Source organism: Coturnix japonica, chromosome 5 (assembly GCF_001577835.2).
Source record: "Coturnix japonica isolate 7356 chromosome 5, Coturnix japonica 2.1, whole genome shotgun sequence".
Lineage (NCBI taxonomy): Eukaryota > Metazoa > Chordata > Aves > Galliformes > Phasianidae > Coturnix > Coturnix japonica.
Window position 1 is genome coordinate 32,849,214 of NC_029520.1, and position 24,325 is coordinate 32,873,538.

At 34.9% G+C, this 24,325-nt stretch overlaps 1 protein-coding gene across 1 annotated transcript in view; it reads right to left on the minus strand.

The window, feature by feature from the left end:
- Positions 1–24,325, minus strand: part of RALGAPA1 (Ral GTPase activating protein catalytic subunit alpha 1) — a 106,999-nt gene that overhangs the window by 18,876 nt on the left and 63,798 nt on the right. Inside the window, 7 exon segments of the mRNA XM_032445110.1 lie at positions 9,714–9,841; positions 11,106–11,264; positions 19,034–19,189; positions 19,917–20,040; positions 20,562–20,633; positions 22,146–22,768; positions 22,770–23,011. Coding sequence (XP_032301001.1) covers positions 9,714–9,841; positions 11,106–11,264; positions 19,034–19,189; positions 19,917–20,040; positions 20,562–20,633; positions 22,146–22,768; positions 22,770–23,011 — 1,504 coding nt within the window.

The window sequence follows — 24,325 nt, forward strand, 5'->3', positions numbered from 1 at the left end:
TGGCTCTGCTTCAAGTACTTGCATGAATGCTCAAGTCCACTGTTCTCATATACTGAAAAGTTTAAATTTCTATCTTAAGTACTCTCAGCATATATAGATGATGAGAGAAACAGTTATGAAAATGTCTTTCATAAAGACCTTGCAAAAATTAAAGATATAAAATAATATTAAATATTGCCCAGTAAAAAGAGTACAGATGCAGACATTAATTTGCAGTTCCACACTAAAGAGTAAGAGAGACAACTCTCAAATGAGAAATTTTGTCTCTAATTCCAATCTACACTTAAATGATCATTACAACTACCTAGAGAATGTTTATCTTTACCCTAGGCTGCTGCAGTGAAGATACAAGATAACCTACTTGTAAGTCTCTTTGGATGGCAGCAAAGTCTTCTGCAATTTTTAGAACTAGAAGTCTGTCAAAGGCATCTTTCATTCAAATGATGAAAACAAAAAAGAATTTTCAGTTACATCCCTCTTCCTTTATTTTGAATAGCAATTAGTAAATCAGCCCCTTCTCCCTCCTCCCTAGTGCTGTCAAGCTGTTGAGAGCAGTTTGCAACACTACAATGGTACTATTGTGAATGCAGTCTGGGCTTCCTTCCCACAGAGAGTTAAATGGGCAGTTCCTGCTGCCCATGATTGGTGTCCAGCGAAACAATACTTAAGAGCCAGGTTTTATCAGTTCAACGCCAAAGAAGTGAAGCCAGGGAACCCAAGCCTTCATATCATGCTGAACCATATGCCAACCCTGCTGGCCCCAAAGGTTTATCACTAAGAATCAGGAACCATCATGTCCCCTGTGAAATTTCAGTTCACATACCTTCTGTGAAATACATGGCTTTGCTGAAAACTGACCTTTTTCCACAATTGGCATGAACAGATGGGTGGTAACTATGGTTCGGCAAGCAGAAATTAAAAGATTTTCTAATACCCTTCATTCTTCTGTGTTTAGAATGAGAAGCATTCTGAAGGAAATAGATACATTTGTGACCAAAAGATCTATTCAGGTGCAGCTAATCAGCAATTACACTATTTTTTCTAATGTCTAGAAAGTATACTGTGATTACTATGATTGGCCAGGCCATGATTAGGACTCATGTTCTTTGGAATACCATATGGTAATTCCAATTACTGTAATACTAACTTTTAATCCTTGCTTTATGCTGGTTTATTACATTGTGGGGTGTTTTTTTTTTTTGTTTTTTTTCCCTACTAAATCTGTGGCACATCCAGAATACATTATATACAAACATCCTTTATTTTTATTTTATGTTTTTTAAATTTTGACCACTTTATTTAGTGAATATAGTTACATGGAGTATATTCCAGCTAGACATTTTCACATATTTAAAGGTATTATATAAAAAGCTTTACTCAATAAAAGACAACAGACTTGTTGGAGACTTTTTGAGAACAAAGACAACCAATGAGCTTGTTTCTATTATCTCCTTGTTTTTTATTTGGTACATATCATCGTCTAATCCCACTGTTGGCACTACAACTATGCCCCAACTGTCTTGATTATCATATATAGACTGATGGAGGAACAGTTTGTCACTACCTTATTCAGCTCACCCTAAAACATTTTATCTCACAGACACTAGCATTTGTCAGCTTTGCTTGTTACCAATAATCTTCCACATTTCCCACCAATTTAAACAAGAGAATCAATCACAGGCAATGCTACATACTTGCTCTTTTATAGATCAAGCTCTCAGAGTTTTAGCATACAAAACTTTCCAGCAATTTCTGTTATTATGGCTGAATTTATTACCAGAAAAGGATTACATCAGCGAACAATGCACTCTTTAGGAAAATAAGAAACGGGGTTTAAATAATGTTGGTGTTTTTTTTGTTTGTTTATTGTTTTTAATTCTTTATTTTAAATTCTAGAAATATCAGAAATAAAATGTTTCATCTTCCCTCCTTTTATTCTCAGACATCTGAGAGCTATCGAAGGAATCTGTATGAATTTTAACACCTTAAGAGGGCAAGAGTCTTAACATTTTAACAATAGGCTTTTGTTATCCAAAATGTTTAATTTATTAATAAGGTTAAGTAGGTATTAACAAAAAACCCTGCCATTTTGTGTTATGTACAAAGCAATTACTCCTCATCTGATTGAACTACTTTATCTTTTCTATTCCAGTTTAAGGAATATAAGCCTTTTTTTTTTCCTTTTTTTTTTTTTTTTTTTTAAAGAAGGATATGCAGACCTTTAAAATGCATTTTATGACAATAGAGTGATCTACTAATTTTCAATTTATAATACACCCCAAATTTCCTACCTTAAAAAGACACAGTAACAAAGAACTTCCCTCCCTCAAGCCATCTGTACTCATAGATCTAAATACAGAAGTTCTAGCAGGCTGCGAAAGCACTTCACTGCCTTTCATGGTAGCCCACTGACATCCTTTTATTCTAAATCATAATACCTCCCAAATAAGCCTACACACATTTTATACAAAAATCAAGCCTTTTCTTTTTAATTTTTCTTTTTTAAAGTAACAGAAAACAGTAGATCTCGCCTTCAGATGGCTAAATTCAATTAATGAAAGAATGCTGATGTAAAAAAACCTATGTTTTTTCCTGAACAATACAAAAATATCCAAATCCCCCTCAAACTGTCTCCATCAACAGAACACTCTTTACAATTATTAGCAGAACGCTGTGTTAGTGGGATGAATCAGTTTTGTACTATTTTATATTTTGTTCTTTTACTACTTTCAAGAGAGTCTCGGGAAGAATAAATAATAAGGATGCTACTAATTCAAAACCAAATTATGACACCTTGATGTGATGACAACAACAGTTTTTACCCTTAAACTCAAGTGCTTCAGCTATAGCTCTATAACAGGCATTGCTAGTATCCTTCCTAGCTAGGTTCTGCTAACAGCCCATAAGAAGAAGAGACAGAATTACTACTGGAGTAGAGATGGCAGGTTCTGTGGGAGCAGAAGCAGTAAAATTACTAAAGAAAATATGTTTACCTTAACATATACAAATCCAGAACTGCTGTTAAAGAAAAGCATTGCATGTTTTGAAAAAAAAAAAAAAAAGAAAAAAAAAAGTCATGGTGTCTATGCATGAAAATACACTACACTGCAACACAGAAGCAGTGCTCTCAAGCTTTTGATCTCAATTTACTGCTAGTTCTAGAAATACATTATTCAGAAAGAAAAGGAGCAATGAAGAAAACCAAATGAAATGATGTGTGTCTACCTGAAAATGCAGTAGGAACAGCAGCTTCGTACACACATTTGCAAGTATCACTCCAGCGGTTATTTGAAGTGTCTACATGACAAAAACTAAGGCAAGAGTTTAAAAACCTATCACAAATGATGGTTCAATCAGTTGTCTCTAGTGGCTAAAATAAAGGCATTTAAAGTGATGCTTTGGAATTATTCGTAGCAAAACAGTCCTATTCTTTCAACAGGTAACTAATAAATGACAGCTGAGAACAGGCTTGCACTACCCCCGAGGTCCAATTGTTACTCAGAACACTTTTGCTCCCTGGCGTTGCATTTTAAGTCTAATTGCACGATCAAGCCAATAAATTGGACTCAGGGGACAAAAAACACTACAAAAGTACCTACCCTGACAAAACCAAAGGTTGCAAGAAAATGCACTTCAAATAGAAGAGAGGCAAGACAAGACGAGCGAAGGAGAGGTATCAAAGCTTGAAAGACAGTCATTAACACTGACAGATTACTGTAATTCTGGCTGTCAAGGTGATCGATTTAAGCAGCATATGTCAATCAATACTTGCCTCATTTACTGTGCAACATTATATATATAGTCAGGTAAGGTATTCCTACGATAGGATTCTAACAATACTTAAGCAACATAAATATCTTATGCTTTGGAATCTTCACTGGTTTTTCATTTGGTCCATTCTTGATGGGGAAAACTTCAATCTGATTTTATTACCCATACAAAAGTTACTTTGTATGGTTCATGTTACACTGCCATTACATATGCAGTTTCTTTATGGGAGATATTCAAACTGCACCAATTTTCAGTGTAACACACTACAGCAATAAATCTGAATATAAACATTCTTAAACACAACATTTACTTATGACAGCTTGTTTTGCCTTTTTTCATTAGTTATTTACCATTCTGAGTACTTTCACTATTCATGGTTTACAAGAAATCAAATCCCGCGGATACTTCTGGCATTTTTCTTACAACAGTTTCTTCTTGTTCACATATGCTTGTGGCATCAAATGAAAAAAAAAAACAAACAACATTAATTAAATGCATTTGTTCACAGAAAAAAATCCATAAAAATGGTATAAAAAATCTATCATTACATATCTACAAATTGTCACACACACACAAACACACGTATGACTCTACAAATAGATGAACTTTCCTTTTATATTTAAGTCTTTGAATGCAAAGAGAACCTGTTATCCTATTCCTTGAAACTGAAATAACCGAACAGTCTACAAAAACAATCTGATACTTACAGATTCCTGGGAAACCCCCAGTTTTACTGTTCTATGTGTGCCTTTAATTAACTACCTTTTGAATTAAGAAGATCAAAAGAATTGTCAGAAGAACTAGGACTTAGGAAAACTGAAAAACCGAGCATGTCAAAGGAAATACTGAATATAATTTTCTTTATCTTGCGACTCTTGTTTGAACTTGAAAAAAAATTCCACTGCTAAACAGTAGAATAGATTCTAGAAATAACTATTTTCTCCGGAAAGAGACAGCAAGAGTTATATGATGAACTCATCCATGACTCTTATTTGAACTTATACCAAACAAGTATGACTCAGGGTGGGATAAATATTCACTGAAATCTTGAAATCTCCAATTACTTGTCGTGAAGTATATTAAGTAATATCTACAAAGTATACAGAAAAAAAACAAAAAACAAACAAAAAATAACCTGATCCAAGTAAGTGCCTTCTAGCTCTAATATCTAAGTTTCTATATTAGTAAGAAACCTCCAAAACCTTCACAAATCCTTCTGTGAAAAAGTAGGTCAAATATATGCTTAAGTAAATATGGCCAGATAATGTGAAACAAGCTCTTTGCTCACTGTATGTCATTAGTAATTAGACTTTTTTTTTTTTTTAAATAAAAACTTCCTGGTGTCTGAAATTCTGTTTTGTACCTTGATAGGTACCTGTCTTGTACCTATCAAGCAGACATAACAAATAAATAAGCTTCTGTTTCAAATAAACCCTTTGTTGGGGGCATCTGAGTACTTCACATCAAGCAAGAAAGCTCCTTCTGTGCTTTCAGAAGGAACTTTTAAGAACCCCCTCAAACATACTATTTTATTTGTAAAGTAGTGATTCTCTTGTCAGATATCACATGAAGTCAATATCTTTAATCTGGAAGACAGCTGTCTAAGAAGGCTAGATGCAATACATCAAGTAGTGACTGTTTAGGAATACAACGTCAAAAAAGATGAACAGATATAAAGTTTCCAATTTTTATAACAAAACAAGTACTTGAATCCTTTCAATCATGATTTGTTCTACCATTTAGTAAGGCAGAAAAATAACTGATGAATTCTTTGCATTAGGTAAAATACACAGCCGCTACATTTTTGATAGCATCCTTACGGGGGGGAATGTTGCAAAAGAAAGCAAGCATTATAGTACCTGAGCTGCAGACAAATCTCATTCCAAAGATTCAAGTATATGTCAATATATTTTATATACACATGATACATATATCTCAAAATATTTTGATCAATTTCCTACACTTTAGCTTTTAAATTCAGAATGTAACAAAGTGCTCTGATATTGAAGTCATTAATAAAAACAATCCTATCAGAAATTTTCATAGAAATCAGTAAATAAAAAATATTCAATTACCTCCTATACAATGGACTTCTTATTCTACACCACAGTGAGAATGGTTGTTCTTAACATCCAGTACCATTACTACACCTGCAGTTATAATCTTAGCAGTATTTCTGGCATACATGCAGTTGGTGTGTATTCAGGAGATATGAATTCACTTCCTAATGCAATGACAAATGCAATAAGAAACACACAGATGGAAAAGGGGTACTGCTGTTTCATTAGCATGACAATGCAAGTATTTTGAGTGTGTCATCTGTTACTGTGTGCATACATGCTGCCTATTGGTGAAGGGGTACTGTTAAACAAAAGTAAGATCACTGAAAGACAGTGAGGGGTTGAAGAACTCTTGAAGGAAAAACTAAAGCAAATTCCGCAAATTAACAAAAGAAGCTCAATCCATAACAGCATTTCTCTCTTCATGCAGCTATAGTAATGAAAATGGCAAGCATCAAGTCAAAGCAAGACATCTGCCATGCCTGCGTGATGGCTGCTGATACACAAAGTAAATTTTAAATCTTAAAATACTAAAACACTGAAAAGTTATTATAGTATTCTGAGCAAAGAATAAAAACAGAGCAGATGAAACCTTTACAAATCATTAACAAAATCAAATCTTTTAAGGTATTTAAATTTGCTACCAGAAGTGTCAAAATAACATCAGAAACAGCAAAGTGAACGACTGAGTATTTCAGTGTCAGGAAGTTACTTCAGAACACACAAGTTGGAGCAGACTATAAAAAGGAGATGAGCAGAATTTCCTGTATCCATGCAACCATTATACTATTCACACATGCTACCCATTGCCGCATTGTGATTAACAGACTAGAGCAATAAAGGAAAAGCTGCAATCAGGTTACATGAAGAGGAATGAATATCTCCGCTGATTACAAATGACAGCAGATTTTTTTTCAGTCAGGTCTACATTTAGCAAAAGTGCCAACTCAAAGGACAGATAAACCCTCCTTGGAAGTAGGATGGCCCATTTCAGTGCCACTCTTCACATGCCACATGCTTTCAAATCAACACACAACTAGTTTAATCAAGAGTTTACCACGATCCATTTTCACTACAAAGGTCTACAACACAACACTGTGAATATTCCTCAAGTATACATAAGCACAGATCTACATATCAACTCCACACATGGTAAAAAAATGTCCACCAAATATTCTACAGCGCAGTGAAATGAACTGCAGCCTTGCAGGAATAGAGATATTCATAAACTGATACTGGTTATGAAATTCCCTGTTTCTGAATGGCTGACTGTGTTAGCAAAAGGAGAGTCAATACACAAGTGTAGGGTTTGAATTCTTAACGTATTCAACAGAAGTCTCAAGTATTCTTGTTCCCCAAACACCCACACTAAACTGAATTTCATCACAGTTCATACAAAATTAACAGCACAGGTCCAATATATTAGACAGTCATAGAGAAATAAAAATTAATTTCAAGCAGATCAGTTAAGAAGTCTTGTTCACCAACACCATTATGTTCCTGGACATGTGGGAGACTTTGATTATCAGCTTCAGTTTTTGAAACAGATTTCTGTTTTTAGTGTGCCTCTGAAAAATGGCTTTTCTGTTCCTACTCTTCCCCCTCTTCAGAAATACTATTTACACCACGCTGAGTCCTCTTTTTATTTGCTCAGTAAGTTCTGTCTTCCACAAGAGTCATCAAGCCTGGAGAGGTCTCCATAAATGCTATTTAACCACAGACAATAAAATCCTCCTGTCCCCACCCTCTTCAGTTCACAACAAACTTGAAAGCTTGCAGAGCCATAGCTGAAATATGCCAGAGGAAAATAGTGGGAGACACCAAGGACAACCCTCAACATCTTCAATTCTGTTCTATTACAAAAACAAACTGGCTTCAATTTTCAAATATTCCTAGTTCAGAGAACATGTCTGTGTTATAGAAAACTCCTACTGGTCCTTACCATTCTTATCTGAGGGAAATTCTTTCTTGACCACAAATATGATAATAGGTTGAATACCTAAAGCATTAACATGACATTTTTTTTTCCAGTACTTTTTAAGACATAGAGATGGTGGCCAGTTTTTCAAGTTTACTTATCTATTTATTTTCTGTTGCCTATTGAATCAATTGACTTCCCTCAGGCCAAAGAAGTTTGTAGTATTTTTTTTTTCTAATCTCACTCCAAACCAACAGCTTTTAAAGAAGTCCTCATGCCCCAGATTAATTTTTGAAGTACTATACAAAGCACTGAGTATAATAATCCAAGTCAGGTAGAAAAACAATTCCAATGACTACTTAACAAATCCACTCTTTTAATATCAATGCCCAATCAACCAATGGTTAGTAAGCCTACCAAGTGATGGTATGTAACCTAACAGCTAATAATATCTAATATTAAAGCTAGTTAATGCTTTTCACAGTTACTATGCTGAACATATTAAGAGACACAAACCCACCAACCAATACTAATTAATACCAAATATAGGTAATACTTTCCACAGTTACCATGACAACCATGTTAAGGCACACATATCAACAGTTCTATGGAAACAATGTCATAAATGACATGCAATGAATTGATGAAGTATATTAAAAAAAAGTACGGAAAACCAAATTGTATGTGAACACGCAATAAACAGCTCTTAGGACCTGGCCAATTCCTAGACACTGAGTTGGCAAGCTACGTCTGAGGAATTTCTGAAAGCTTGTATATTCTGTAAAGGATCTGGAACACAGATGTTTTTGTGGATGTATTTTTCAGCACTGAAAGTTTGCTATTTCAAAGTAAATTTTTTTCCAATTGCTCATCACTATACATCAACATAATGCTATAAGCCACCACTTTTCATGGTATAATGATGATAATACATTTTAAATTCTTTGATTAAGCCACTTGAGTAATGACAAAAAGATCAGACCTTTCTGAGGACAGAGATACCATGAATCAACATCTGTCATCTACAGAAATGACACAAACGTCATTTACTGTGATCACACCAAACACCATCCATCACTCATCTTTAAATCCACTTCATCATATCTAAAGGAAGAAGAAATCCAAAGCTCCAGGAGTATTAACAGTCAGCCTTAAAAAAAATAGTGTTGTAGCAACAATATATCACATGAAAAATACAAATATATACACCTTAGGTAGAAATTAAACACAGAATTCAAATTCACCTTTCAATTTATGAAAACAAAAAGTAGTATATTCTTGTTGATTTAAGTACCAGGTATAGAACAGAACAGAACTCAGTCCTATGATGGGGAGAAGCAGAAGAGATTGACTTACATTTTTAAATTTCTGATTGGTAAATCTATTCTCCTTAGAGAAGCCCTTTCAAAATACTACAATTTCAGTTTCATCCAAAAAATGAGACAGCCCTTTCTGACATCTTTACGGACTCTACCAACTTCATTTTGACAACACTGTATTCTGAGCTAAATGACAAAATCCTTAGGAGAAAAATGAACTAATTACGCATTTTGAAGGAAAGCAGCATTGAAACTAGAAAATACAGAAAACTAATTTTAACACTGGGGAAATACTTAACATCTTTAAGTAGAAAAAGATTAGTAACATAGTGATACTGTTTTAGGAAGGCTGAGACCACAAAGTGGTCACGATAATAATTAAAACAAAGTGATAACAACTTACATCATGTTATAAACTATCAGAAACAAATGACTTTTTAGTGCTGAATCTAGTATTTGTTTACTTACAAAAGCTGGTCTTTATCAGTGCTTTGCTATGCCTTTTTAAACAATGACACCACAATAAATTGAAAACATTTTCCTTGTATCTGACAAAAATAAAAGAGGACATAAAATGTTAAGATCATATCTGTAGAACTGCAGGGGAACGTATATGCCTTAGGAACCACTTGTGTGAAAGGATACAAGTTTTGGTATAAGGGGATTAATGATTTCAATGCACGGCTTGCATTTATAGCTGTTGCACGAACCATAATAGGAAGAATTTTTCCATTCACAATAGCTCCATCAAAGAGTGGACCAAAAAATGGAACCTGAATAAAAAATTAAGAAATTCAACCTAAAGCAAGATGTAAGCTGTAACAATTAGCAATCAACACTAACAATAGAGTGCCCAAGGGTATAATTTTTTTCTCCTCATTCTTAGATAATCAGACCAGTTATTGTGCTCCACGACAGACCTTTTCTTTTGGGGAAATATACAGCCATATAACTGCTTGATATCCTTGGTAACAGATAACAAAGTATTTCAAGAAAATTAAGCAACGATTTTAATACTATGTCTCATCAAAGCTTATTTTCAAAATTTGCTGCCAAAATCTGAAGAATAGTCATGCATATGATGTTTATGAGGTTGCAAGGCCAGATGACAATACTGTAGGCAAAAATAAGCAAGAGCAGCCTTCTTTTTCATTTTTAACATTCAAGCCCTTTCCTATCCCTCATAATATAACATGCTATACAAAAGCTAGTAAAGAAAACAATACACTTATTAACTAGAATACAAGGAACCCTGTGATAACAAGACCATGTTTCATTTCATACCTATTATCACAGGTAGTTATCACATAGATGAAATTCCTATATTTCTATTTCTGTTATATCTCAGTTAATTTTAGCACTTTAAAAAAAGCATTTTAATATATGAAGTGCAGAAACTTATGGCAGAGAGAAATTTTGCAGTACAAACATTCATGATGACTTTCACTTGGTCAGCGTTCACTATCTTAAACCACTGACAGCCCAGCCATTTCAAGAACAGACATTAGAAAGGATGTGTGTTCTTATGCCTAAGAGATGAAAGGTCATTGCTTTGTTGAATTAATTTTCAAGTTCCTATGTTGAATCCAGGAGAAGATGAAAATTGGCTTTGAGAAAGAAGGAAGGGGAATGTGACATGGATGGAAACGCTTGAGCAGGCTATGATTTAACAGCCACAGTGACATATCAATTTGATACAAAAAATTTCAAAGATTATCTTAGAATTTAAATAATTAAGCAGAATATTGCAGCTTTCTTTGCAGTTTACCATGCTAGCAGGTTTGCTTGATAGGATCAGGCCTTTGCAGGTTCAAGTTACTTGTTTTGCTGTGCACTGTTCTGAGTTCTCTCACTTCCTCCTACCACAAGACCACCTTGCTGAATCAGTTTATTACACCAAAGCTCTGCATTCAAAATAGAACTCAGTTCATGAATTTGGAACATGACAAAGAATACACATTCTCTCTGTGCTGTGTGTATCACTGTTCCATAGGTATAAACACATGAAGGAAACACATGACCCAACACCTGCCTTACCTCAGGCTTCTTCATGATCTGGATACTGAACATATGGTTTTTCATGGGATAGATAACAATAAGAACATCACCAAATTCTGTTGGAATTATTCCTCTTCTATAATCTCGAGTATGCTCTGACCAAACAATGTGTACTTCATCGTTCCCTAAATGTCTTAGCTGGAAAAGCAGAAATACAAGAGCATCAGTTTAAATATGTTCAGTATACATACAGCTATGGTCTTACTTCAATAGGAAAAAAACAAACAACTCAGGAAAAAGAAATAAGGAGGAATAAAATGAATTCCACTACAGTTCTCAGTCACAGTATTGGTTTTTGCTATGGATTTTTATACATTGCTGCCAATTACTATTTAAATTAACGATCATGTCAACAAAGGCTAATAAAAGCTAAAATTTTGTTGATATTATCTCAAGAATGTCAAGTAATTCAATCTGATTTGCCAAAATGGTTTCAAGACTGCCATCACTGACAGGCAGTAAACTACTAAATTCCATATGAATTTTAAAAATAGACAGATAAACATTTGTTTAAAAGACATCCATCTGAGCAGTCTTTTAACCTTGTCACTCTAGCCAAATTCTAAACCCGCCAACCACAATTTTTTCCTCCTTGTGCACCACCAGATATAGCTGACGATTTTCTTTATCCACAGTTTTCAGTTTGTTTGCACAGCTTTGGCCTACTTGAGTTTGTCAATCAATTGCCTTGATGTTATTCAAAAGACAGCACCCGTGAATGGCTGTTAACAAGGATACAAACCTGAGCATTCCAAGTCATGTTTTGTATGAAAAGGCAACAACTCTCTGTATTCACTTTTTACAATACGACTACACTTTAAATAAAAGGAAAACATATACAGATTCATCAGAGAAATATCATTTCAAATATTTGCTTCTTTCTCTTATAAAATCTCCTGGAACACTATTTTTATCATACCTGAAGGCTTATATTGGTTATGAGTAGCAATCTACAAAAACAAACCAAAAAAGAAAATAAAGGAAAAAGAAACCAAACATGCCTTTGTTCTTCTCTGCTGGCTTTGCATTGCATTAGACTGAAAGCCAGTACATTATTTCTACAACAAAAGCTTTTTTTTCAGTTTTGGACTGGGCAAAGTACAGATGGCATCAGTGCCAGCCATGCCTCCTGTGATGTTCAACAAACCATTTGTTTTGCCTGGACCAGATCATATATATAAAGAACGATGAGTGCAATTCCTTTGAAGTGAGCTATTTTTGCCTCTTTTGTAGATGTCTGAGTTATTTTGAACTGCATTTAGATACTATTGTGCTAACCATAAACATAGACCAAGAGAAGACTTGGGTACAACAGCATTCAGGATGTTGAGTCTTACTTGACTGGATGTGAGAAAAACTGGGTAGCAACCTGAACCACTGATATGGAACGCAAGAACACCAGCTGCAGAAACTCCGGATGACATGTTTACAATGACATGTTGTGAAAGACAAGTAAGTGTGGAACTGCTTGGAGGGCCTGAATTTCTTCCACCTTCCAAGGTAAAGTGACACTCAAACAATGCATCAAAATATGACAGTGACATAAGGACATGTGGAACTGCCAGGCCCACACTCATAAGTGGGTGAAAAGTTCAGGAATAATGAGACAGACTTATCAAAGAGGTTCAGATAGAAAATCTTGCGGAATATGAAAAAAAACACAACAGTATGATCCTAGATTGAGCTACAGTGGGTCATCTAGTACACCATTTTTGAACTGACTGCTAAAAAGCAGAACAGCCATCACTGATACACTCATCACTGCACAGTACCATTCTTAATTACAGCATTATTGAACTATTAATTAGAAGTCAACTTTACTTATCATCTTTGGACTCACTGACAATAACCTTGCACTGTTACATTTTAAGTAATGGGTAGAGACAAACTACATGCCAAATAAGCAGCTTTAAAATCCTAACCATATTGAGTTTAGATAGTACAGTTTCTGGATGTCCCCGAGTGTCATTTATCAAGGGTTGCCCCTGTGTATCTGTAACTAGAATTTACACCTAATTAGATATGCTAACAATTCTTGCATTTCTGGGATAGCTGCTGAGATGGAGCATCACTACAGATGCATACTTGCAAATCAGAATGGCGTGGATTTTGGAGTGCGATAAAGTGCGATAAAAGTCTATTGTGCAGTTATTTCACAAGGACTACTGAAAAAGAGCACATAAATTAGGATGCCAAGTGTACTGAAGAGATTAGTGATTTTTCTTTTTATTTTGGAAATTTGCTTCATTATGTACAGGTGTGAGGATACACTCCAGGCTACACTAACTTATTCAGAAGAAAAGAACAGTGAATTGGATGATTCCACTGAGTGCTGAGTTCTGTCACCTGTCCTTCATGTCTCTCAGGAGTACTCCCAAAAATGATTTGATTAAGACTTATTTTAAGTGCAGAATGGGAACCCTGTGACACACAATGCATTGGGTCAAACTTAGTGCAAGTAGGTAAATGACGGTATTAACTGTGAGTGCTGGTTTATAACAAAATGTATACTACTCAAAATCAAAACTATGATCAATGCCTTGTGCCCACAATAGGAGGAAGAAGAGCAACAAGAGAATATACAACTATAAAAGACTGGGTGTTACTTATTTTATCTCAGTGCTTGGAGAAGAATTAAAACTTGGATAAGTAATTCTATTCATTTTCAAGAGAAGATCAAAAAGAGTTCTGATCTTAAAAAAGAGCTCCTTACTGCTTCTTTCACATGATCTCATCATGGACAGTAAGCAAAGCTTATGAGAAAGTCTGAATGGTTATAACTTGACTAATGAATCTGCTTGATTCATGGAAGAGCTCCAATACCTAGAATTGTCTCAAAAAGCTTTTGATGGTCTGCTAGCTTGTGCATGAACTTTTTAGAAGAATTTCAATTTTTCTTCTTTTTTCATTTCCCTCTGCAATGACCTTGAAATGGAGTGCTGTTCCACCACAAAGCTCTCCAGCAAGCACAGCAAACATCAGGAGAATCCATCATACACTGTAATAATTACACTACAGAAGGGTCATAGTCTGACTTCTTTCAACTTTAATCTGGATTCCTTAAGTCTGAATTGGAAACATCACAGAATTAATGCCCTGGACACAAGTGGCACAAAGGTACTGAGTTATAACCATTTCTTTGCGTTGAATCCACAGGACACACAGCAACATAGTTTGTCATGAAGAAAGTGTGGTTCCACTGTCATCTATCAGGATCAGATGTGGTATGTACAGAATGTAGAGGTAACAAGACTGAATTCTGTGTCAGTGGTTATTCAAAACTCTCCACCAGCAGTTGCCTTAGCCATTCCATCATCAAATAATTTCCTGATCTTGTTTTGTATGTACATAAGCAAGCAGTTAAGTGCAAATACTTACTAGAGATTTGAAGAACAGCAATAATATAAATATGTAAAATTTGCTAAAGCTATGTTATACTTCAAGTAACTGGTAATATGCTACAGCTGAAATACCTGGAACTGTAGATATATACCAATATTCCACTAAATACCAATTAAATATCGTATAACTTCAGATCCAGCTCTACATAGTTTACTGTTGAAGTATAAAGCAATGCACAAAACAGAAACTGGGAAAAGAATTGGTAAAAAGGCAAATATCCTTTGTAGTGGCATACTGAAAGGATGTAAGTATCAAGCCTGGAGAATGGAAGGTTAAGCAAGCAATATAGCAGTTTAGGATATAGTAGACAAATTTTAGCTATGCGTGTGGAGAAGGAAAGGCTATATTACAAGCAATGTTACATGGAAAAAAGGAACAGCATTAAGCACCAAATGGATGTAAGAATCCAGAAAAGTGGATCAAATTAAAGATGATTTCCGGCTATGGGCATAAGTGACAGGCACAATGGCCATGTTATCCATGGTGATCCACAAAGGTGGCAATGAGAAATAGATTAAGAGCTCTGTTTTGCCAATTTTAAACCTGAGCTGACGGGAAGACAGCCTGAGGAAATGTCAGAGATGGACAGATTTTTTAGGCTTGCTTTGAAACTCTACTCCATTAAAATAAATATATAAAAATGACCAACTGTAAGATTACCTGAAATTTCAAATTTAACTCAAAATACTTTAAAATATTCTTACTCTATAGCCATCATCATGTGTCAGCTCTCTTAATACATTTATGTTAACTGAATACAAAAGAAACGTGAAATAAATATAACCAGGAGGGATGATCAAATCTAATTTTGATACATTAGTGTCATATGCTGTACATGTTACAATAGCAGCCAGACTTAATACTAAGCTGCAGGCTATACTGAAATTTCCAAATGGCAGATTGTTCTAAGTGATACCAAGTATAATTGAAGTAATAAACGATAGTAAAAGCAAAGCACACTGTCAGGAAGAATTTAAGTATTTACTTTTTAAAATTAAATGAGTTAGGTTTGGAAAGGCAAGACAAGTGAAATAATGCAGGGCTCAATTTACAAAAAAATTCCTTTTATTTATCTGTTGCATTAACCCTTGAACTCTTGCCAAAATTACTGTAATTTCTAATATTCACTTACCTAAAGGAGGGAGAAAAAAGGTTATTATATTTCCTTCTGATACAGCAACGTCCCCAAATTTGCTGCTTCTTCAAAAACGAAAGTGTTCATTATAAAAAGAACAAAAGAAGCAGAAACATCTGAAGTCCTGGCAGACTGCAGCTAGTTTTGCTCACTGAATGTAGGGAGCACTTCTGTTTATAGTATAAACTAACTCTGGTTGAATTTTTCTCCAAACTTTAACAACTATGGTACTGTGGTTTTGTTGTGTCTTTAGGTTTTTTTAAGTATCACGTGTACTTAATTGTAACTCAAAAAAAACCAAACAAACAAAAAAAAACCCTAATAATTTACATCGATACATTTTCAACTCCCTGATACATCTTGATACAGCATAAAAAACTAGCTGAGAGTTCTAATTCTTTTGACAACATCAGAGATAAACTAGGATCATGTAATATGGCCAAGGCCCAAGAGGAATGAGTACCCCAATTGTTAATAACATTACCACTAGTTATTTATGCATCGCGTGCATAATCTCACCTACAATGCCCCCACTCCTCCATTTGGCTAAGGAAGGAGGAGTCAGACAGGTGATAAGGTAGAGGCACAAATATGAGCTTTTTCACTCTACAAACTGAGTCTTCACAGCTTAATTAAACTCTGACATTTTCCTTGTAATTTTTAATCTAACCCTTAATTCTAAAAGAAACAAATTGGGTTATATTATTAGTATTAAATCTTTAATTTGGTATTTTTAAATTATGTGCATGTTTTAGATATGTATTTCAATGTTAACTTCCTTTATGTACCCACATTTTAATTTGTGCTTCCCGAATTCATGCCTTTTCTTGTTCATGTCTTCAGTAACAAATTCTTCAGAGGGACCCAAGACATTTAAAAGTTTTATTTACTACTTTGTAAGATGGATGGAAAATAAGTTTAAAATTGGGTTGGCCTCTGAAACAGCAAAATCTTGATTTTGCAGTAGCTGGACAGGCAGGAAGAAGTTTTGTTTTAATTTAATTTGATTTCCATTTATAAAATGGACCTATCATGCACCTCTAGGCACATTTACAGTGTAAAAACAGCAGCAGTTCTAAGCCAAGTACTGGAAGTTTGCTTTTTTCTCTTCGAATGAAATAGATAAAGAAAGTACATGAAAGTCTGGCAGACAAACTCAAGTTTCTCTTGAGGTCATGAACATTACTGTGCTCGGCACAATTACAGGGATTCTGAAGTCCATTCTACTGAGTGTGAGCTTGCACAGGACATAAAATATATACATTTTTTCTGACCCTTTCACAGCGTAAGAAGCACAAGTAGTTTCAGAACCAGTAAAATAAGTAAGCACTAAACCTGCTTCCCTTCTCATGACTCCTGATCCAACTTGATGATTCTTCCCAAGATCCAAATTTGATGATTTTCTCTAATTTGGGATGACATTTTTTGCATCTCTGGTGCTGGATTCTTAATGCCTAATATTTCTTTCCATACAGTCTTTACTTGACAAGTAGGAGACAGCACTATCAGTTTCTCTAACTCCTTTACTTAGGCCATTTTCACTGAACATACATAAAATACTTTCCAACCTGTCTCTATTAAATTTGATTGAAATGGATTGAAATGGAGATATTAGAGAAGGGAGGAGAGATGTAAAGGCAGGCCCACAAGCCTTCATTCATTGGGAAACAGGGCCTTAAATTAACAGAGAACAAATGTAGAGAAGGAACAGGAAAGAAAGCCACATGGAAAAAAGGAACATGGTAACAGCCCATCAGCAGGGTGCTACAAATACAATCCCAACATTCTGATATATACTCCACTGACATACCCATACAGACCTCGAATATTCCTAATTGCTGAAAAGTGAGATTGTGAAAGAAGATAGAAATGGGCCTGGGGCAAACTGGAGCTGTTAAAAAAGTCCAGTTGACATCAGCCTCACAAGTTAAATCACAGAAGGCCTGGACCAGCACTGAACCTCATCTGGCAGAACAGCTATATGCAGATTCAGAGTGCTCCTGGAAACAGACATGAGATCTTTCCTGCGCATTCTGGTGAAGCCTACAGTATTTGAAGATTATTCGAGAAAAACTAATTTTTATTGTGATCCATCTTTCTCCTTTCCAACGCTTTGCAATGCTCTAATTCAACCATTACATGCAAAGACTGAAAACATAACTATAAGCTGTGTTGCACAAAACCACATTTCTTTTAAAACATACAGAAGCCAGTTAACACAACAGCATATATTGTAGCAATATATGTTGCACTACGCTGGAACAAAAGCAGCAACCTTATTTTAAAGTTAGCCATATTATCTATTAAACCACTCTTATAAATCACTAACAATCTGACTATTACTCTGGCTATACTTAATGAAATAAAGAACAGGAAGGACCCAGCACTGCAGGCACACAAGAAGAAATATCTTTAATTAAAAAACAAACAAACAAAAACCAACAACCTAAGATGCAGCGGTGAGAAGTTAGAACCCACAGTTAGTCTATTATAATAACAAGAGTAACATTCATATTTTTTTCTTCAAGTTGAACACAAAGAACAAAAAGTCATTAATAACTGAAGTTTGCCAGAGGCATGGCTATTACTCTCTTTACTGACTGTCTATTGTCTAATTTAATTACAAGTATTAAACTCCACGCTGAGGTCAACCAGCTTCAGTTCCTTCAATATTACACTTCAACCAGTGCTCATTAACGTGTCTACTGAATTGATTAGCACATCTGAAGATGTATGTATGCAGGACAGGGGACAACCTAATGATAGCCAGCTGTTCATTTATAATAGGACACATGTTTGAGGTGCTAACTTATTATCACTAATATGGAATTTATTAAATTCTCAAGAAAAAAAATACCAATACAGAAAATCATTCTTTTCTTATCATGACAATGAGACATTCTATCACTCCTAAGCATTCCTGTCTGCTCCAAAACCAAACACCTTATATATGATAAGCACCGTCAAATTATTAATATTTTGAACTTTTTAAAGGGAAAATTAAGTTAATAGGCAGCATGTGATCCCTTAATAAAAAGTCACCTGTGAAAATACTCACCATATATTTATCAACTGGCATTTGAAGTCTCAAATATTAAAAATGCACCCCTTTTTCACCTACACAAATGCTTCCTTAATTTTTCACCAGTATTCATATGATCCCACCAGTATTTACAATAATAGCAAAATTCACCATTCTGACAGATAGTTTATATGGCTTAACCTCCTATAAAATACCTACTATCAGCAGGTAAATGTATCATGTTTTATGATTTATTTCTTAAGAGAAAATTACTGGATTTTCTTTAGAATGACTCTAACTTTCCTAGTCCTATTACTACAAGGAAATCTTTTAATCAGAAACACGTACCTTTTTTGTTAGAGAGTCATCTGAATCAGAAGGCATTCTTGTTGACACATGGAACATTACTTCTACTGTTGAGGTAGCAAAATATGGAGTGGTCAAACCAGTGCTTTTGTTTTTTTGCAGTCCTCCCATAAATCCACAATGGTTTGTGAGATTTACCTAAAAGTAAAGTCCAGGAGACATTAGGAGAAAAAACATGATCAGGTGATAAATACAGTCTTCATATACAGGTTTTTTAATTCACTTTCAACTGAATTTTAAAAATTGATGGTCACTTTTCATAGCCAGCCAGAAGCAGGAGTGATTCCTGTACTTCTGTGAGATGGTGCTGTGTCTCAGAAAGTTAATCTTTTGCAGTCAGAAATAAAGGACATGAAAAAGGGAAATCCTTTTAATAATATCTGACTACTGACTGAAGGGTTACAGTGCTGTAGAGATGATGGGGTATAAGACAGCATTTGTGACTCCTGGAATAGACATGTGAAGAGAACAGAGTGGCTGTGAATGGGCAGATGCTTGCAGTGGAAGGGAGCTAGAAGAGAACATGGGTAAAGATGCATTGTCATGTTTTTAGGATTCAGAAATTCTAAAAAAGCTAAAACTTCAGTGAATTTCATGCTTTATAGGCCCACAGAGCAGTCAAGATACCTCCTCATGAGTCCATGAAGTACAAAATTGAATATTAATGAATAATCCCTGCCTGCATAAACTTTCCTAAATTGAAACAGCTTAGAATTAAATATCTAGCATTGCTAATGAAATTAGCATTCTTCCCTGCATCCTATTAGTGAAACAGTACTTGTAAGTAATTTAAAGAGCCAAAGAATTGTAGGGATATATAATTTTGTCTGTAAACAAACTTAGAATACAAAATTTGAATAAATACCTCCCAGCCAAGGCCAGCTACAAAATCCTCATAGGCTTGACTTCCCCCAGTATTAGTAAGAATGGAGTGTTTATCTTCTTGTCCCTCAGCAACATAAAACACCGCAATCTTGTGGGTCTCTCGGCTGTAAAACATGGGACGGTCACCACATAACAGTGCCTTTGCTAATACAAGACCAAAATATACAAACACTACACATAGACCATGGGTGGTTTAATTTCAAAAAAGACTGGAAATAAAGAACAGCTACACAACGTTTTAATTCTATGCTACAATTCTACCTACAATTCCATGTCCTCAAATACACATATTGTAGTAAAACAAGTAAAACAAGTAGCTGAAACTAAAAAGGCAGTCACATACATATTGATGTTTTAAAACTATCCCACGTTGCACATCCAGATGCTAGTAATTTCAATTTATTTGGAAATCTGTTCTATTTCATGACGTCTGTCCTATACATTATCACTCTACAAGTAACATTAACGTAACTTCCATGTAACAACAATAACTACAATATACTGCAATATATATATAAAAAAAAAGATTCCAACATTATTTTTAACATCAGCTCAATTAACTCATCTATGCAAATTACAGACATTTAAATACAAAAAAGGTAGGGTAGCCATTAGAAGAATTTACCACTGTCTTGAGTCCAAATTTCTGAGCTCTCGAAGTAACTTCTCATTTTTCTTCAGGAGATGAAAGCTCCTTCTAAATAGAAAAATTTGTAACTTTATTACTTGTTTAGTTATGAAACATCAGAACAGTAAAAGAACTGTACAAAAACACTGCCAAGTCCAAGTATGAACAGCCAACAAACACTTCTACCTTTTCAACCAGCCTTTCTAATATAAAATGATTAAGGTATCTTAAATAAATATATAAATAAAAATCTAAGCTATTTTTTTTTTACTCCTGGAAATCTTCTATATCCATTATAATCATGAAAGCAAATGTTATTACTTTTTGTCTTCTTCACTCAACCTACTGGATACAGCAGCAATCAATCTGCTCCCTGCAGAAGAATGGGCAGAATGGCTTTTGACACATATACAATCTGCGCATTTTACGAGGCCAAAGCACATGCTTAGTGACAAAACACACTCCGCAATCCACTGTTATAGGGAGTTAGCACATTCAATACTGAGCTTTTGCTCTTCTGAATTACTGAAGAGAACAGAATATAGCTCAGAAGTCACTCAGCCAGTTGTAACAATTTAAAGGAGAAACAAAACAATATGTTACAGTAATAAAGGCACTTCTAAAAATAAAAAAACACTTTAAATACTCCCTACAAAACACAGTGGAATGAATTTAAGAGCAGCAGTGTTCAAAAACAGCCCGACTTGAGGAGTTAATGGCCCAGTTATGAAAGGTCATAACACCAAAATATTTGAAGTAAAAAAACAACCTGATTCCAGTATGTAGCTCAGTGGCATAAGTTATAGAATATCCATTTTCCTTCAAAGTAAAAGAATATTTCAGTGTTTGTAATTATATACAGAATTGCACAGATATGGTAGAAGAAGTTTCTAGACTCTTAAGTTCTAGGATGCTAATATCTTAAACACCTACATATATGTGCACATATAACTAAATACATCTTAAACACAAATCATGATGATAACATAAGCAGAGACATCTAAGTTCATAACCACAGGTGGATTGTCTCCTCTTCTAAACAACCAACGTCAAAATAAATACTACAAGACACTTTTCTAGTTAGCTAACAAGGGAGTTGCATGCAAGCATGGTCTTAGCAGGCAAAGCAGCAGGACACCAACCAGCAACACAATAGCTGAGAGTGCGACACTTCAGAGACTCATTTTGGCATAGAAATATAACAATTTTTGCAAGAACACACAAGGCAAACAAAGAAAGCAAAAACATGCCATGTCTACCCATGGTAGTATCCCTCAGTACAGTTGGTGAAAAGATTATTAGAAAAAATACAACCCCTTCAATTCTCCCTCCAATACTAAGAATGAAAGTAGCAATAAAGGCAATAGTCTTCTCCTTTTTGTCTCTCTAAATGACAGGCTGAAATGCACAAGAAAAGTTCCTTTTCCCCCTAGCTGCAAGTTGCAAAATCCCTCTGCTTTTGTTGGCTGGACGAGAATATTTTTGGCTGAACCCACTCTACGAACAACTATTATTACACAGTATGAGCAGGGCAATTCTTTCAAAAAGTGATCATAAAAATATGGTCTTATCTTTTCTTACCTCTTATCCCAAGAATTCATTCCCAGTATACTGAGAAGTAGTCTGCAGTAGTAAAATGCTGACTGAGGCTTTTGCGATGTTGGCTCATCCTGCTCCATAGCCCTCATATTTAAATCATTGAAATGTTTTTCAACAAACTCTCTCTCTTCTGTGTGCTGTTTCAGGATTGCATTGATGACATCATTCTCCTGCTTCTCTGAGATGCAGACTGGTTGAGGAGCAGGAATGTTGAGTGAGACACCAGTCCTCTGTAAGCATTCAGGGCTTGTAACACCTAAATACTGCAAGAGCTCATCAAGGGCATCTTCTTCATCCCTAATTGTATCCCATGTTGGTACAGTGTCTCTGAATTTCCTTTTTACTTGGAGTGTAATTCCATCTCTTGCAGATATATCCTCCACATGCTCAAAAGAAGGAAGAGCATCTTCAGTTTTTTCTTGTTGAGATAATGAAAGGGCAAAAGATGTTTGTTGTGAAGATGCACATAAGGATGATGGTCCATACAAAATGGCTGAATCCCATGAGTATTTGCCAGACAGATCACGCACTATAATTCTGACATTTGAATTAGCAGATGCAAGTCCAGCAGATAGTCCTCCCCCAGGCATGTCATCTTCCTGCTTGGATTTGTATACAAGACACCAAGGAAGTATTGTTTAACACAAAGAACTGAAGGTTTGGGTTCTCAAAAAGTTCAGGAGAAAGTTCAGGACTTTCACTGTACGGATTGTCATTATTTTCACACACTTGACTAGTTAGCATAGCAGGTCCTCCACTCATAGGATAGTGGCCTAAGTGGTTGACTAGGTGTGTGATCACAGTACGAGCAGCAACAGAAATTAATCCTTGTTGCATGTGAGTTTTCACTGTGAGAGAAAGAACACAGGTTTTCAAGTAAGAGCTCAAGAAACAACACCGAGATTTACTGGTTTCTTTTGGTCTCTTCCTCTTCAGAAGTTTAAAAGAAAAGATAAGCAATGCAAACTTCACATACTACCAACATGGTAATATTAGGAAAATACGTATTTTGACAAACATTGGTTTCATATATAACTAGCATGAAAAGTCTTAACACAATTAAAGAAGCATCTTAACCATTTTACAGCCTACCATACTGCCTTATCACATTTTGGTAATCAGCATGGTTCATTTAAAATAAACAATAGTATTCTTTAGTCTAGTGAAAAATCTTAAATTACTAATGAAGTAAAGATCATAATTACGTTATAAGAAGATCATTTCAAATTGCAATATATATATATTTTTAAATTATTTCTACACATCATTACCCTGTGAAAAGCAAAGGAACACAGATGCACAAAAACTCAAATCCATCTTAATTTCCCAGGGGAGCACATAGATGCGGATTAGGTTGAGAATAACACTGGATAAATTTTAAGTACCATAGCAAAGATTAGGCTACCTATACTGAACTTAATAAAATTAGCAATGTTTAAAAAAATGATGCATCTCATGCCCTAATTGTATTTTTAAAAGTTTCTCTCCAAGTTTTTCCAGTTGGAAAGAAGCGTTAAATGTGCTCACCTTATATGATATTTATCCTGTGAAATTTACAGGTATTTCTGTAAGGCTTTGTCATTTACATTCTTTCTTGGATACCATTCACTTATATAAAGCACTATCTGAATTTTTGTAATGCATAACAGCTGCCATGACAGTTAAGTTTCTGAAGTAATGGATATATTCTGTATCTGCAGAAGTAAACAATTTCGCATACATTTGCCTTCTATATTTCTCACAAGGTTTGGGTAACGAACACTTGGATTTCTGGCTCTTCCATACCTTTTAGGAAACACTAGATCTGAACTGCAAAAAGAGAAAGATCTCATTCTGTCAATAACTGGTAACACCAACTTACTTTCTACCCTGTTCCAAAACTTAGGAAAACTCAAATATTTTGATCAGTTAAGACCTTGGAAGGTCAGGGAACTGGGCTGAACCAGCTTGTAAACCTCTGACACTAATAAAAACAAATTAGATATTATGTATGGAGGTGTTTTTTATTTAGATTACCTACATCCTTCTCGTGGTTTAAAAATTAACAAACATAAAAACATTCAGTGAAGCTGAATTAAATGTTCAGATACTGATAGCATACAAGGAAATTAAGTTATAGTGCCATCTGCTGAAACATAAGGAGGAACTGTAAGCAAAGGTGT